Source organism: Lynx canadensis, chromosome B1, assembly GCF_007474595.2.
Source record: "Lynx canadensis isolate LIC74 chromosome B1, mLynCan4.pri.v2, whole genome shotgun sequence".
NCBI classification, from domain to species: Eukaryota; Metazoa; Chordata; class Mammalia; order Carnivora; family Felidae; genus Lynx; species Lynx canadensis.
In genome coordinates this window covers 77,239,478-77,256,493 of record NC_044306.2, presented here as the reverse complement: position 1 = coordinate 77,256,493, position 17,016 = coordinate 77,239,478, and the positions used below count along the sequence as shown (strand labels likewise).

Below are 17,016 nucleotides of genomic sequence, written 5' to 3'. Positions count from 1 at the left end.
GCGTCCGACTTCAGCCAGGTCACGATCTCGCGGTCCGTGAGTTCGAGCCCCGCGTCAGGCTCTGGGCTGATGGCTCAGAGCCTGGAGCCTGTTTCCGATTCTGTGTCTCCCTCTCTCTCTGCCCCTCCCCCGTTCATGCTCTGTCTCTCTCTGTCCCAAAAATAAATAAACGTTGAAAAAAAAATTAAAAAAAAAAAAACTGATTAGAAATGTTTGCTTGTCTTGTGGAATACTCGCAGAACAAGTTACTTGCAATCTGACATTTTACTGTACTTGAATATATATGCATAAAATCTGGGAGGGATGTACCAAACTATTATCAGCTGTTATCTGTGTGGGGAGTAGATGGAAAGATTTGCAGAATAAAAATTAATACTTTATTCACTTTTTACTGCTTAACATCTTACACAAAAAAATGCATTATTTAAAAAAAAACCAACATGGGGTATCTGGATGGCTCAGTTGGTTAAGCATCCGACTTTAGCTCAGGTCATGATCTCATGGTTCTTGAGTTCAAGCCCCGTGTCAGGCTCTCTGTACTGACAGCTCAGAGCCTGGAACCTGCTTCAGATTCTATGTCTCCCTCTCTCTCTGCCCCTCCCCTGCTCGTGTTCTCTCACTCTCAAAACTTAATAAAAATTAAAAAAAAATTTTAAAGAAAGAAAAACAGGGGTGCCTGGGTGCCTCAGTTGGTTAAGTGTCTGACTCTTGATTTTGGTCATGATCTTGGGGTTCGTGAGTTTGAGCTCTGCACCAGGCTCCGCACTGACAGTGTAGAATCTGCTTGAGACCCTCTCTCTCTGCCCTCTCCTGCTTGTGCTCTCTTTCTCTGTCAAAATGAATAAACTTTATGGGGCGCCTAGGTGGCGCAGTCGGTTAAGCATCCAACTTCAGCCAGGTCACGATCTCGCGGTCCGTGAGTTCGAGCCCCGTGTCAGGCTCTGGGCTGATGGCTCGGAGCCTGGAGCCTGTTTCCGATTCTGTGTCTCCCTCTCTCTCTCTGCCCCTCCCCCGTTCATGCTCTGTCTCTCTCTGTCCCAAAAATAAATAAACGTTGAAAAAAAAAAATGAATAAACTTTAAAAAAAAATCTAAAAAAAAATAAAAACAAAAAATTTTCCATTTTGAAAAAATCTTAAATAAAAAATATGAAAATCTGCCAATATTTGATACAGCTTTATGAAGTTTAATTTCTCCATCAACATAGTAGCCAGAAGAATTTAATCATTTAGGAACAACTCCAGCTGATAAACTGGTCAAAAACTGTGAAATCCAGAGATCTTACTACAAAGTTAATTTTGTTATTTGAGCTTGCTTCCTAACTTATGTCAACCTGATTTCAAGGAACCATTCATTTAGCAATATTTTGTTATCACTTAGTATTAATTAAATATTTATAAAAGTATATAAATTTTATAAGTAAATTATATGTTTTTCACAATGCAGTGCTTATCTGGAGGCATATACATGTCATGATGATGGTAAGGAGTACCTAAAGAACAAAGATAAAGGGTAGCTTGCTAAGTAAAGTAAAATTTATTTAAAAAATAAGAATACAGTAATTACTCAGCACAGAGGGAATATTAGGGAAGGAGAGGAATATTTTTACTTATATATTTATTCAATAATATTATGGAAGTTAGTAAAGCTACATTTTAAATTGTAAAAATATGCACAGATATCCCATTAGTGCATTTAACTGAACCCATACATTCCAGACACACATTAAATTGAGGCCTGGCCCAGCCTTACTACAATCTCCACTTCTTATAGCTGTCCATCCACTGCAAGCATAATCCCAGCTGCCAATCTGAAAGAAACCAGCTAGTCAGAGCAGACACAACCAAGAGAAACAAACGTCACTCAATAACATTCAGCGGCACTGTGTTCATGGATAATTTCAAACAGTATCTCTGTGTAGAACATTGATGTGCTCATTCAAAACACCTCCATCTCTAGCTACTGGAAATGAGTAGATAAAGCAGCCTGCCTAGAAAAATAAGTGAAATGTTGCTTCAAAGAGGTTGCCAATGCTAAGAGGAAAACAGTGAAAATGTAGTGCAAATGTCTTAAGGAAAAGAAAAAATCAGGAGAGTTAATTTACTGTATTCAGAACATGAAATAATTATTTCTCAAAATCAAACAAATGTGTTTAAAATCATTTAGTCTATTTTCTCAGTAATATTTGTGAGTATCCACTGTGTGAGAATAATGAAATGAGGTACAGTGAGAGATCAGATGACATGATCTTCGATCTCAAGGAACTTAGAGTTGAAAGACAACACACACACACACACACACACACACACACACACACACTTCCAATTACACAGTACTGGCAGGGATAGAGAGGGGTAAGACAACAAATTTACTGTTATAGCACAGTTTAATAATACTTAATATGTAAATCATTTGCACTTGACTCCAGAATTTTCCAAATATGAACAGAATTTCAGTTGCTTCTTTGCAACAACAATGAAAACTAAAAACAGTGATTATATTCTAAGTAAACTTCCTCATCTTTGTTAGCAATGCTTTTAAAGTTGCTATTCTGAACATTTAGAAACCTATCATACTTTCAAATAATCTTATATAGATTTTTCAAATCCATGAAATTTTTTTCATCTTAACTCTTTCTAGAAGCTTGCATTCAGTTTAAAATTAAGAGAACAAAAGTTAATCACTTGCTTTGAGGCTACTTTTCACATTCTCAGTTTAGAATGAAGATGGCATCTGAAGCAAAAGGTTCATGATAGAAGTCATCAGCATGACAGAATGGCTCAGAATTCCTTGGGTAGCTGACAGGGTAAAAAAAAAGATATTAATACCCTGCCTGCTTTATATCCTTGCATGTATAATTTAGCTACACCTATTAACTAAGACTGCAATATGCAATAATAACTAGCAAAATATAAGGATCAGCTTTACTGACAACTTTGATGTTCATTTAGTTGACTAAGGGAAACTTTATTTACTGTGGTTTTGATGTACAAGAAAGTCTGGCATAATTTCAAGTTATTTTTTTCTGTAGGTTTTCAATTAAAACTTGACTAATCCTTACTGTTTATTTGCCTTTTCATTGTATAGTTCCTGCCCTGCACTATGTCAAATATGCCATCTGTGTAACACACTTCTGGCCAGAGATACTTCAGAATTATTTTTGTAACACTCTGAATTGTGGCTGTATGAAATCTTAACTCACTGTATTCAATACTTCTAATTTACTCTATTGCCACAATCATAGTAATCATGTTGTCTTATTGTCCTACTCTTAAATCTCACTGCAGTCACAACAAAGATTCCTGCCCCACCTGCTCAAAACAGACTTAGAGCCCATTCCTCTAACTATTTAACAAATGTTAACAATGCTATAAATACCAATTGTGTTTATGCTTTCTGAAAGATTCACTGCAGGCAGTGTTCTGCAGTAGTGTTAGAGCTGAAACAAGTTGTTGACTCCCACCATGAAAGTGATTGAATTCTAAGCCAAAAATGCTTTTCCTTGGATAAGATATCTGATTTGCTACTGCTGTCATGAAACTGGGGTCATGTAAACTTAAACACTGCTGCTGCTGCTTTTGGAAAACAGACCTTCTTAGAGTGATTATGTGTTGCTAAAACGGCATTTGGAAGGATAAATTTGGAAGAGGGAAAACCAACCACTGACACTAAACACAACTTAGGGAAATTTTTCAGATTTTACTTTCACATTGTGAGCCCCATTGTATATAATTCTTTAAATTGAGCAATATCATGGCTCTCCTCCTCCTCTTCCCCACCCATCTATGTAAATAGAGCTGAGTTCCACTTTCAAAAGGAAATTAGTAACTAATTTCTGAACTCACATAAACATAAAATAACACTATTTGCTTGAAAAGTAAAGTAAAGGAGAAACGACCCTTCCAGAGGAAAAGTGGTGAAAACTTCTGGCAAGGTGCAAGATAACAAAACACAATTATCGTTCATATTAATGTCGTTCCTGAACAACAGCTACCTACCTGAGCAATTTATTTTTCTGTCTTTCAACTTCTCCACCTCTTCTTCTAACCTTTCGCACACCTCAGGATTTGCCCTGCACTCCCTACACAATGGCAGGTCAAATCCCGTGCTGTGTCTGTATTTCCCCTTTTGTCAAAACCTATTATCAAATCCCATGCACAAAGAGCTGAATGATTGGAAAAGGTTGTTTAAAAAAAAAAGATGTGTAATCAAATTACTGTATCTTTAATGGTGGAGTTTTAAACATTAGTAAAAGGTGAAGGATTCTGTGGCAGAGGATTTTTTTCTGTATATATCAAACCACATCTATTATAGGAACTATTATAGCTGACTTCAGTATGTGACTCTGGTATTAGTTAAAAAAATACAAATTTGGGGATGGGGGCTTTCTACTGTTTTACTTTATAGTTTTGCATAATTTAAATTTAGTTAAATTAAATTTATAGTTATTATGCATTGCTTTGCTGAGTAATTTTTAAAAGCCCTTTATATAACTATTTAATCTCACACACACACACACACACACACACACACACACACACACACACAACTAAGTAGTGAACCCAGAGATCTAGAATTCATGGATATTGGGCCAAAAGCCTTCTTGATTTTAGAAAATGATGACAAGAATTACAATTAGCAGTGATATATCTAAAATATTTTCCCTACGAGTATAAGGAACCTTTTGGTCCTTCTCAAATATGATGGGAAAAGAGAAGAAATAAACTCAAATTGTTAAAAGGTATGAAAAAAATCATAGCTCAGTGAATTAAGTAACAAAATAAGAGATTGGAGGTACTCTGATTTCTGAGTGAGAAAAAGTTTAAGATATTAACATAACCCAAAACCAGAAAGTAATCATAAAAGATCTCTGAAGAGCCAAAAGCAAAGTCAATATCTTTATCCTCAAGTTAACATGCCTTACTTGTTCAGATTTTCAAGAGGAGACTTTTTCCCTTCAAAAGAGAAAAAGAGTTGTGGATTGGTTGGCTTTTTCTCCTTGATTTTGAAGAGAAACAATTTTCAGAATATAGAAAGTAGCAAATGAAAGAACTCCATGATCTCACTAACCAAAGATAATGACCATTTTTGGTTAGACTGCCATATAAACATCTTTAAGTCTATAATTCCAGACGTGTCCTTATGCATACATACACATATAAAACTTGTATTTAAATGTTTATAACATGTTTTCCCAGGAATATGGCAAAATATATTTCCAAAGCAATATTTTTGACAATGTATAGCATTGTACTGTATGGATTTGCCAGTATTTATTCAATCAGTTCTCTATTATTAGACATTTATGGTGTTTGTTTGTTTGGGTTTTTTTTTTTTTGCTATTATGAACAACTATACAACTTAACATTTTTCTGCATACTTGTTCAATTACTGCTTTGGTTAACGTTCTTTGTAAATAATGCATGAATATTTTAAAAACTGATATAGATTGCTATAAAGATTAAATTGATTTTCATCCTCACCAAATACATGACAATGGCTGTTTTCTTTTATCCTTTTTTTTAATTGCCAGAAACTATTCTGAGATTCTAATGTGAAAACAGAACCCTTTCCCAGAGGAGTGGGGGGGGGGGGAGAAAAAACTAGAGATTCATGACAATGTCTGCTTTCTAACATTAGGATTTTCATTATTTTAAATCTTAAATAATCCAACAGGCAAAAATATTGCATTTTAAACTGAATTTTATTGATTACTGGTGAGGATGAACTACTTATCATTTGTGGCTTGTATTTCATCTTTTGTGAATTATCTGTTCCTAAACTTTGTTATAGTTTTGGGGTTTTTTTTTTTTTGGATGTATACAAACTTCAGTTTTTATGTAGTTAAGTGCATCAATTTCCTTAATGACTTTTGGTTTTGATATTAGACTTAAAAAATGGGCCTTCTCCATTCCAAGACTATAAAACTACTCACCTATATTATTTTCTAAGTTCTGTAGTTTCATTTTTTACATTCATAACATAATCTTTATTCTAAACAAATACATGTAATTCATTTTTAATTTCTTCCACTTTAAGATGTGAAACGGGAATCTAAATTAATTTATATCTAAACAATTAGCTAGCTGTCCCAACATCACATATTAAACATGATAGCCTTTTCCCACGTGACTTAAAATACCATTTTTATAAAAAATGCTCATATGTAATATGCCTATTTCTGGAAGCTCTATTCTGTTCCACTGAACTTCAGTTCCTTCACTACGACATGTTGTCTTGATTACTGTAGTTTATATTTATGTATCTCGTAATCAAACCTATTTACTTTTTCTTTAATTTAGTTCTATCAAATCCGGTTTCTCAGGCTACTGCATTTAAGAAATTGTAGAGTAGGAGGATGGATGCCCAAAAGATATACTTGACACAGTACAAGAAGCAAGACTGATAGCTTAAGGGTAGAAATAGAAAAATATATAAAAAGAGAGCATAAAAACTGAAAAACAGCAGTATGGAATTGTTTAGTTTAAGGCCAAATATAGCACAGAACAGTAACTAATATTAATAATTTTAAAAAACCATATTTGCTAATCTTCCCCACTTCTCATTACTGTCTTCCTATAAAATGTCCTCTTTTCCTATAAACTGTATAACACCCATTGTTTTACAAATATACATGCAAGGTTTGGGACACCTGGGTGGCTCAGTTGGTTAAGCATCCAACTTCGGCTCAGGTCATGATCTCCCAGTTTGTGAGCTGGAGCCCCACATCAGGTGAGCTTGAGCCCTGCTTCAGGCTCTGTGCTGCCAATGCGGAGCCTGTGTGGGATTCTCTACCTCTCCCTCCTCTGCCCCTAGTGGGATTCTCTCTCTCTCTCTCCCTCTCTCTCTCTCAAAAATAATATAATATAATATAATATAATATAATATAATATAATATAATATAATATAATATATAATATACTAGAATATAATATAAAATTTTAAAAAATTAAAAAAAAAAAGATTTATGAAACTTAACTATGTCCAAGGTGAGTCAAGTCTCAACAGATTTCAAATAACATGTACATTATATACCGCATTCATTAGCTTTAGAATAAGTTAAAATTAATAACAAAAAGATAACTAGATATCATGTATGAAGGCAAGCCCTCACTGAAGTGATGACCTTTAAGGTGAGGCATAAATGAGGACGAACCAGAATGTGAAAATCTGGAATAATCAGAGAAAACAACCATCAAAAAAAGGTGCTAAGTCAATGAAAATCTTCATATGATCAGGAACAGAAACAAGGTCAGTATGGCAGAATACACGAATGAGTAAGAGAATAACCTGGCATGAGATCAGAGAGGTAGGCAAGGGTGAGATCACGTGGGTCAAAGTGGATTTTAATCTGTTTACTGTGAAAGAGGAAGGTTTAAGTAGAGGAGTGACTTGATCTGATTTACATTTTCAAAATAATATTCTGGCAGCTCTGTAGAAAATGGACTGTAGGCAGAAAGGGGTGACCAGGTGTATTAATACCAGCCAGGGGAGAGATGATGATGGTGGCTTAGATTAATGATAGACAGATATAAATGGTTTCCAAATATGTTTTGGAGATACCATCAACTTAGCTGCTATATTTTTATTTTAATTTATTATTTTTTAAAATTTACATTCAAGTTAGTTAGCATATAATGCAGTAATGATTTCACGAGTGGAATCCAGTGATTCATCCCCTACATATAACACCCAGTGCTCATCCCAACAACAAGCTCATCCCCTTGCCCACCTAGCCCATCCTCCAACCCCAAACGACCTCCGGCAACCCTCAGTTTGTTCTCTGTATTTAAGACCCACTTATGTTTTTTTCCCTTCCCTGTTTTTGTTATTTTTGCTTCTCTTCCCTTATGTTCATCTGTTTTGTATCTTAAATTCCACATATGAGTGAAGTCATATGGTATTTGTCTTATCTGACTAATTTCACTTAGCATAATACCCTCTAGTTCCATCCATGTAGTTGCAAATGGCAAGACTGCATTCTTCTTGATTGCTGAGTAATACTCCATTGTGTGTGTATATACACACCACATTTTCTTTATCCGTTCATCTGTCGATGGACATTTGGTCTCTTTCCATATGTTAGCTACTGTCAACTGTGCTATTCTTCAACCAACTTCCCATATCTTCCCCACCTACCACATAGTTTTTTCCAGTCATAGAGCCATACTATTCTCCTTCCCACATGCTGTACTCTCTGCTTTGAATGCCCTTACCCTTTCTGCTGCTTTGCCTAATTCAGTCCTCATTTCTTAAGGATTATGTTTAGGCAGTTATTGCCCCCTTAAACTGGGTTAGCTTTTCCTCCTTTGTGCTCCTATATATAGTGTATAAATCTCAGGCAGAGTATATCACTGTACATTCAATTTTTAAAACTTATTCCTGACCTACTAAAACTCTATCAATGAAATGTCTTATACTAAGGTCTAGATAACCCAGTTCTCAACTTTTGGATAGAGCAAATACCAGTTATATTAAAATTGACAGTTGAACTGTGGATAAGAATATAAAATTGTTCTCGAAACCACACTTGTAAATAAAATTATATTCTAAATATATTTAAAGAAAATATATAAGATAAATACCTATGTTACATTTTTTTAGGAAAGGAAAAATTATTTGTATAATTAATATTCAATTCATTACATATTTATTTTGTGAATTGGATTTTATAAGGTTTTTGTCCTTAATAAAAATATTTATTCTTACACATATCTGACTCTGAATTCAATTATTCTAATTTTTCTCTTTCTAAATTTCTTTCCTTGATCTTAGTTTTTTTGAAATGGTGTTAGAAACATTTTTTTTAGGTAGGCTCCACGTCCAACATGGGGCTTGAACTCACAACCCCAAGATCAAGAGTCACATGCTCTACTGACTGAGCCAGCCAGGCACCCCAGAAAGGTTTGATAAGATCGTATAAAGGAAGAGAATTATGTCAAAACCATCTTCAGTAGAATTAACAATAAGAAAATAACCAACTTTGATATATTTATACTTTGTCCAGGAAATAATACATGTACTCATCACAGGAAACAAATTCCATAATTATGTATGGTGATGGGTGTTAGTTAGACTTAACTGTGGTGATAATTTCACAATATATGCAAATATCAATTATGTTGTATACCTGAAACTAATATAATGTTGTATGTCAATTATACCTCAATTTTTAAAATGCAAAAAAAGAATATATATAATGCTGGAAAATAGAACAGATGAAAAAATAGTAAAAGAGAAAAAGAACAAAAATAGTATCAAAGAGACAGAAATAAAGAGCAAAGAGGTCTGTTAGAATAAAAAGCTAAAGAATATATCTTTTAGTGGAGGTCATAGATATTTGAAAGAAAAATAGTACATATGCCTGAAAAATAATTCTCTCTTGTGTGTGATATATGTAAATGTAGACATGGTTGTATATTGATATCCCAGCTGTTTTCTAAAAATTAAAAACAACATAAAAGTTTAATGTGCTACAGGCTGTTTCTCTGATTACTCTTCCCCCCTTATGGTTATTATTTCTATCGTTTAGTGCTTTTTTTATAGAGAGATTATTTTTATGATCACTTACTATGCCATATGTATTAACCATTCACTCTAGAGTAAAACTTTCTCAAGAGAAATGAAGCTCTTCCCAAGTAGTGGGTAAATACATGACTTGTACATAAACAACTTGTCTCTCTGTGAATATCTAAGTGTTCCAAGTTTAAATATATAGTAGTGAACAGAAATAAGTAAACTATAGTTACTGACAGAAAGAAGTCTAGTCTAGTCTGCTTTTAATACTAGAGAAGCACAAATCTATTGTGGTCCCATGACTGTGGTCTTGCAGAGATAATGTTTTAATATAAGTCAAGTGTCTGTAAAAATTTACTAATATTAGAGATGTTAAAGAATCTTAGGGGAACAAGATTCTGAAGAAAAGATAGTGTAGCCTGGAGATGGGGTGGGGAGCAAAACAAAGGGCAACAGTGGGAGGTTTATAACTAGCAGGAAGCTGTGACAAGAAGTGACTTGGAGGCTGCCCAGGCCTGGCGGTTACAGGCACATGGCAGGCCAGGGTTAGAGCAGTAGGAGCTACCATCCTGGGGTCATCCTGTATAGCCTCACTCCAATCTCAAAGTTGGAAGGAAAGTGTTCATAAACAGGCAGTCTGTGAGCAACCTCTCTGAAATAGTGCCCTACTCACAAGTCACTCTGTATCCCCTTACCTGGCCTTATTTTCTTCATAGCACTTATCACTAATTAAGATTAATCTTTACTGCTTATTTTGTGTGCACCCTGTTACACTGTGAGTTCCATGAGGGGAGGGATTTCGTCTGACTTTATTGCTTATCTCTGTATTTTTAGTACCTTGAAAAAAATGAATATTTTTTGTATAAATGAATGAAAGAATAAATTGTCCCAATTTACCAGCCCCTTTCTTATCTATCCAAACCAGCCTAGATCTACCCTTTAACAATTCACCAGTCACCCTTCCACTTTCGATCCTTCCTTATATATTCCACCATAATGTACCATGCAAAACCCCATCTGTTTCTCTCTCCATATATATTTACACATACACAAACACACACACACCCCTTACAGCATGTTTGTACACCCAACTCTCCTGCTGTTGACAACAGAGAAAAATGGTGGAAAGAAAGTAATCATTTATTACTGAGCATCTATTAAGCACCCATCATTATGTTAGTTATTTCCATAAATATTATCTCAACATTAATAAACAAACTCTCATAATTTTGTTGCCTTTACCCCTCATTCATGCACATTTACTTAAACCAGTCCTCAGACTAACCTCTACTCTCTAATCTCAGACAAAGCAGTATCGTTCCCTGCTGTCCAGTGCTTATCTCTATCTGTCTCATCAATTTTGTTCCTTTCCAGTTCCTCATAGAGCTTGGAAGTCTATTACATGCTTTCATTCATGTATGTTTAACATGTTTCCCTCTTTTTGGATCTTTCCAATTAACATAGAATCATGGTCAAATATCTATCCATTAAAAAAGAAAAAAAGCTTAGAGTGACTGCTAATGGGCATGGAGTTTCTTTTTGTGGTGACAAAAATGTTCTAAAGTTAGATTGTGGTGGTGCCTGTAAAAGTCTGAGTATGCTAAGAACTACTGTACACTTTAAATGGGTGAATTGTATCATATGTGAGCTATATCTCAATGAAGTGATTAAAGATTCTCCCTTCAATTATTTCCTTTTCTCACTGTGTTTACTTGTTCATGTCCCATCCACTGCTTCTAAGCTACTTTCTGTAAGATCACACACTGACTCTTAGAATAATCCGGTGGGTACCTTTCGCTTCTTATCTGCTCAATCTTCTTTCAAATAGGTTCTAAAACACACACGTGGTTATGTCACTAACCTTCGACCAATAATCCATTGCCTTACAGTGCAGTTATAATTACATTTTATGTCACTGAAGGCCCTTTAGAGTATGGTCCTGTCTCTCTTTCTCACCCTATCACCTTTGGTTCATTGCATTCTCCCATCATGATCTCTCTCTCACCTATGTGCAGAAAGTGTTTACCCTTTCTTCTGTGTAGATACCCTTTGCTCATGGCTCTACCCAGTGTTCTCATTTATCCTTCAATCTATAGCCTCTCATTTCCCAGAAAACAGGATTGGATTCTGGCAGTCTGGGTTTAGTGCCTATTCTGTATGTTTGTGCATACATACAGTGTACTTACCTCTATACTGAATTTATCACAGTATATTGTAATTGTTTACTTATCCATATTTCCACGTTAGACAATGAACTCAAGCTGATGAGGGCAGGGACTTACCTTTCAACTTTTTACCCTTATTATATAATTTGGGTTTAGTAAAAGGTTGTTTTAAAAAGTGAATAAATTAATGCCTACTCTTGTTTTCTGTTTTCTCCTTGCCCTCACTTCACAATGAACTCTGCATGTGTCCTCTAGGAAATACTCTCTGATAACCTATCTAGCATTAGCATTTTATGATCTTTCTGTGATGATCAGTAATTCATATTCTTTTTATGGTTGTGTTTCTTAACAGAGAACACCATAAGGAAAAGAATTACCATGTGATGAATCCTTATGATAAGATAGGTACCATGCCAGACACTTTACGTGTATTATACCCCGTCTAGTCTTCTATGGGGTGAGCATTCTCATACCAGTTCGTTCGTTCGTTCTTTCTTTCTTTCTTTCTTTCTTTCTTTCTTTCTTTCATCTATCTATCTATCTATCTATCTATCTATCTATCTATCATCAATTTGCTTGTTTGTTTCACACTGCATTGTATCACAAGACTTAACACTATGATATAGGATGGCTATAAAAATTATATTTGTTTTAATAACATCCAGAAAACTTTGAGAATTAATCATGCATATTTATATGAATAGTGTTAAATAATGACATGATATATAGTAGTCCCCCTTATCTGTGGTTTTGCTTTTGATGGATTCAGTTATCTGTCATCGACCATGGTCTAGAAGCAAATGATCATCCTTCTGCCACATCATCAGTTCAATACTAACCTAACATTATGCCACAATGCCTACACATCATCCACCTCACTTCATCTCATCATGTAGGCATTTTATCATCTCACATCATCACAAGAAGAAGGGTAAGTACAATACAGTAAGATATTTTGAAAAAGAGAGAGAAACCACATTCACCTTTTATTATTGTATTTGTTATAATGTTCTATTTTACTATTGGTTATTGTTGTCATTCTCTTACTATGCCTAATTTATAAATTAAACTGTATTTTAGGTAAGTATGTATAGGACAAAACATCGTATGAATAAGGTTTGGTACTATCCATAGTTTCAGGCATCCATTGGGGGTCTTGAAACATATCCCCCATGGATAAGGGTCAGGGGGACTACTATATCCATTTTTCAAGAATATTGAGTGCCTACCATACTTAGAACATAATAGGCCATGTTTTTTATATAATATGAAAATAAATGCGGTAAGTGGAAAACCCTCCAGTTAGAGTTTAATTTGCTAATAATTAACTACTTGGGGTTGTGGGTAAAAAAAGGAAGCCAAGGAAACTTAAAGCAAAAGTTTTAAATAATCTTTAGCAAAAGCTGATCTAGAAAAATTAATATTAAAAACTTATTTGGTAAGGTAGCTCCTCAAAAAGTTAACATAGTATTACCATACAATCTAGCAATTCTACTTTGGGGTATATATACAAAAGAACTGAAAGCAGAGACTTAAACAGACACTTATATACCAATGTTTATAAAAGCACTATTCACAATAGCCGAAAGGTGAAAACAACCCAAAATGTCCATGAACATATGAATGGATAAAAAAAAATATAGTATACACAAACAACAGATATATTATTCATCCTTGTAAGGAAGGAAATTCTGACACATGCTACAGCATAGATGAACCTTGAAGATACTATGCTAAGTAAAGTAAGCCAGCCACAAAAGGATAAATATTATATGATTCCACTTCGATGAGGTACCTAGTGTAGTCAAGTTCCTGGAGATAGAAAGTAGAATGGTGATAGTCAAGTACTAAAGGGCAGGGGGTGGGGATGAGGAGTTACTATTTTAACAAATACAGAGTTTCAGTTTGGGAAGATGGAAAACTTCTGGAGATGGATGGCAGTAATGGCTGCACAACAATGTGAATGTGCTTAATACCACTGAATTACACTAAAAAATGGATGAAATAATAAATTTTATGCTATATTTTCTCCACAATAAAAAAACATTATTTGAAGTCCTCATATGTTTAAAGTGAAAGAAAAACTTAATTTATACATATATTTGACCTATATATCTAATGTCTAAATGGACTATACCCATGTTCAAATATTCTACAAAGTTAATTTAACAAACATTTACTCTCCCATTGTCTAACCACATGCCTAGAATTTGGATTCAGAAAATACCAAAGATATATGACATTCTTCTAGATCTCTACTGTCCAGTCTGGTAGCCACTAGCCATACAGGGCTATTTAAGTTTGGATTAACTAGAAATAAATAAAATTAAACATTCAGTTCTTCAGTCACACTAGCCACATTTCAAATGCACAACAGCCACATGCAACTAGTGGCTACTGTATTGGACAGTGTAGATATAATGTATATTTCCATCAGTCACTGCAGAAAGTTTCACTGGACAGTGCTCTTTTACATTATACTAGAAATATTATATGGTAAAAATCACTGGCGTGTGTGAGGATTCAAGTCCCAGCGAGGTCACGAACTGAAAGGTTATTCTGCTTAATTCACTCCACTCATGTGGTTTCCATTTTATCATAAGCAAACTGAAAGCATGAGGAAGATATTGCCCAGTGCTGTCTTGTCTAAAGATACCTGGGAGATCCAGTCAGATAACTTACCTCTCTCAATACAGGATCAGCTATTGAATTCAGATTGACAGCTCCTTCATAGGTCAGGTAATAGAACACGTTGAGGGATCGAACAGCCTCTGGTCCTTGCTGTTTATAGCCAAAAATGAGATCAATCCATTGGTGAAGCTGGCAGGAAACAAATTCACTCTCCAGGGCCTGAAAATAAAGGGCATAGATCATATTATTGTGCTGAATTTGGTTTTTAAAATATATAGAGACATTTAGAACAAGCAGTAAAGTTTTACACTAAATTTACTGGGAATAGACTTATTCTGATGTCCTATTTTCCACCAGAATCTGTTCTCCTTTGTTTATAATTAGAAACTTTCTGGCACTTGTTACGCTGAATTATATTAGAATGCTTACATTTCAGTATTATTCTACAATACTGTAAGCATTGTGAGGGCCAGGACTGGGTCTGTCTTCATAATACTTGTAACTCAGGACCTGACAGTTACCCAATTCATGCTTCAAAGAGAGAAAACATGAAACATTTACGATCCACCTGAAATGTTTATGATTTTTCTAGATAGAAACCTTTTGTTGTCTATTGAAACAATTATATAACCAAATTATTTAGTGCTTTCAACTGAGTTTTTATGCCAACAAATTTGATCTTTGGAGGAATACTTACAATTACTGAATTATAATTACTATTATTATTCTAGGTATTAGTATCAAACCTGACCAAAAATTTGATGCTATTAACATAATAGTGCCCAATAAATAATGAATGGATGTAATCAAATGTTCAGCGGAAATTCTGGGCACCAGATCCACTTCCAACTCAACACTGCATTCCCAGTTACCAGCACTGTACCTAAAGCACGGTGAGTACCAACAAATGTTTGCTGGCTTTAATACAGTTATAAATATAAAAGAGGTTAAAAAACTGGAAACATTTTTATAAAAGTGTCCAGATTTATATTATTTAATGTTCTTCAAAATTATTTCACCATAAAAGTTTAGCATATGGACTCAATTATCAATAATTAATGCTATTCAAATCATAGACCTCTAAGATAAATGCTGAAGCTTGATTTGAAGTATACCAAATTATATCAGATGATGTATCTCATAGAAATTCTTTTTAGTGTAATAAGTATATGGCTGTGATATATTTTTGGTGTGGCTTATTATGTTATCAATATTATAAAAAGAAATCTGTTGGTTTTAAAACAAAATTGAGTAATCTCTATAGTAAGCAACCAATAAGATATAAACCATCTTGTGACAAAAGACATTCCTATTAGTTCACAGGTATACACTTGTGTTAAGTATTGCTTTATTAAAATAAGTGCCTGTGGGGGCACCTGGCTGGCTCAGTCAGTGGAACATCTGACCTGAGGACTGTGAGCGTGAGCCCCATGTTGGGTACAGAAATTATTTAAATATTTTTTAAAATCCCTATCTAAAATAAGTGCCTATGAATAAGAAAAGTATTTACAACTGAATTCAAATAATATACTTCCTTTAACTGATAATACTTAAAATGACTTCACAATGTATCACTATGTAAAATGCAAAAAATAATTCTGTAAATAAAACTCTAGGCAGTTCTCATATTGTAACGTATACCTGAATATGAAATAAAAATATTTAGCTAGCTTCAACTGTGAAAGTTACTGTTTTAGACATCTCTTATAAAACTCATTATATTTATAAATTTAGTAAATAGCTAAGAGAGCACAAAAGTGCTGCAAATGTTATTTGAAATTGGAGAAGCAGAGATTGTAATAAGTACATAGATTTAAAATTAATCTGAAAATTCAGGAATTATTAATGGAAGATGCACAAAAATGATACGTTTGTTTCATTAACTTGGGCCTTGAGTAGGGATGGGGATTGGGGGCCATGTTTAAAGTGACACATAAAAACAGCAATTGTCTTAATTTGTGTGCAGTGCACTCCACACAAAAGCCCTAAATATGTTCAAATTAGAGCAAGCTGCTTGATTGTCACTGCAGTCTCATGTCACATTAATGCATGACAAACATTAAACCATACACTTAAATGGCAATTTATATCATTTAAATGTTTACTGCCAGACTAGCTCATCACTCATTTAAATGTGACTTTCTGACAGCTAATTTCAGTTAATTTTCTCCAATTCACTTAATTAGAACTTTCAATCAGGGAAGGACCTACACATATCTTTGGGCTTATATCCTTTTTAGTTGTTCAAAATCTGAGTTAATAAACTGCTGAAAAGCCCTCCAATAATAGATGAGCATGTAATATCTCTGAGTCTACAAAAAAAGTGTGACTATATGAAGCAATCTCACAGTAGGTACTCTTAGAAAGAACCTACACTTATTTATGTAAATAATACTCTCGCCAGTAGTTTAAATAAAAAACATTTAGTTCATATACACGCACTATTGAAACAATAAAAAAACCCTGCATCCAAGCTAATTAAAAATTAATGATTTCAAAATTGTTTAATAAGATAAAACAGTCAGGAGTCTCCTGAGTGTCCGTGGTGTTGTGATTTGAGACTATAAAATTCCAGAAGGCTCAGCAAATGATAAAGTACAAGAGAATTTTCTCAATATTAAAGCTCTAAAAACCAGTGCAATTTTATTTTATGTGTCATCAAACAAAGAATTGCGAGTGTTCCTAATGTTGATTACTTCTTTATG

General features: G+C 34.2%; 1 protein-coding gene across 5 annotated transcripts in view; it reads right to left on the bottom strand.

The window, feature by feature from the left end:
• The window catches only part of LRBA (LPS responsive beige-like anchor protein), a 789,117-nt gene that overhangs the window by 66,822 nt on the left and 705,279 nt on the right, over nt 1-17,016 (bottom strand). For all 5 annotated transcript variants that reach the window (XM_030312933.2, XM_030312936.2, XM_030312937.2 and 2 more), the window contains exon 48: nt 14,363-14,530. In XM_030312933.2, coding sequence (XP_030168793.1) covers nt 14,363-14,530 — 168 coding nt within the window. The remainder of the gene's footprint in view (nt 1-14,362; nt 14,531-17,016) is intronic.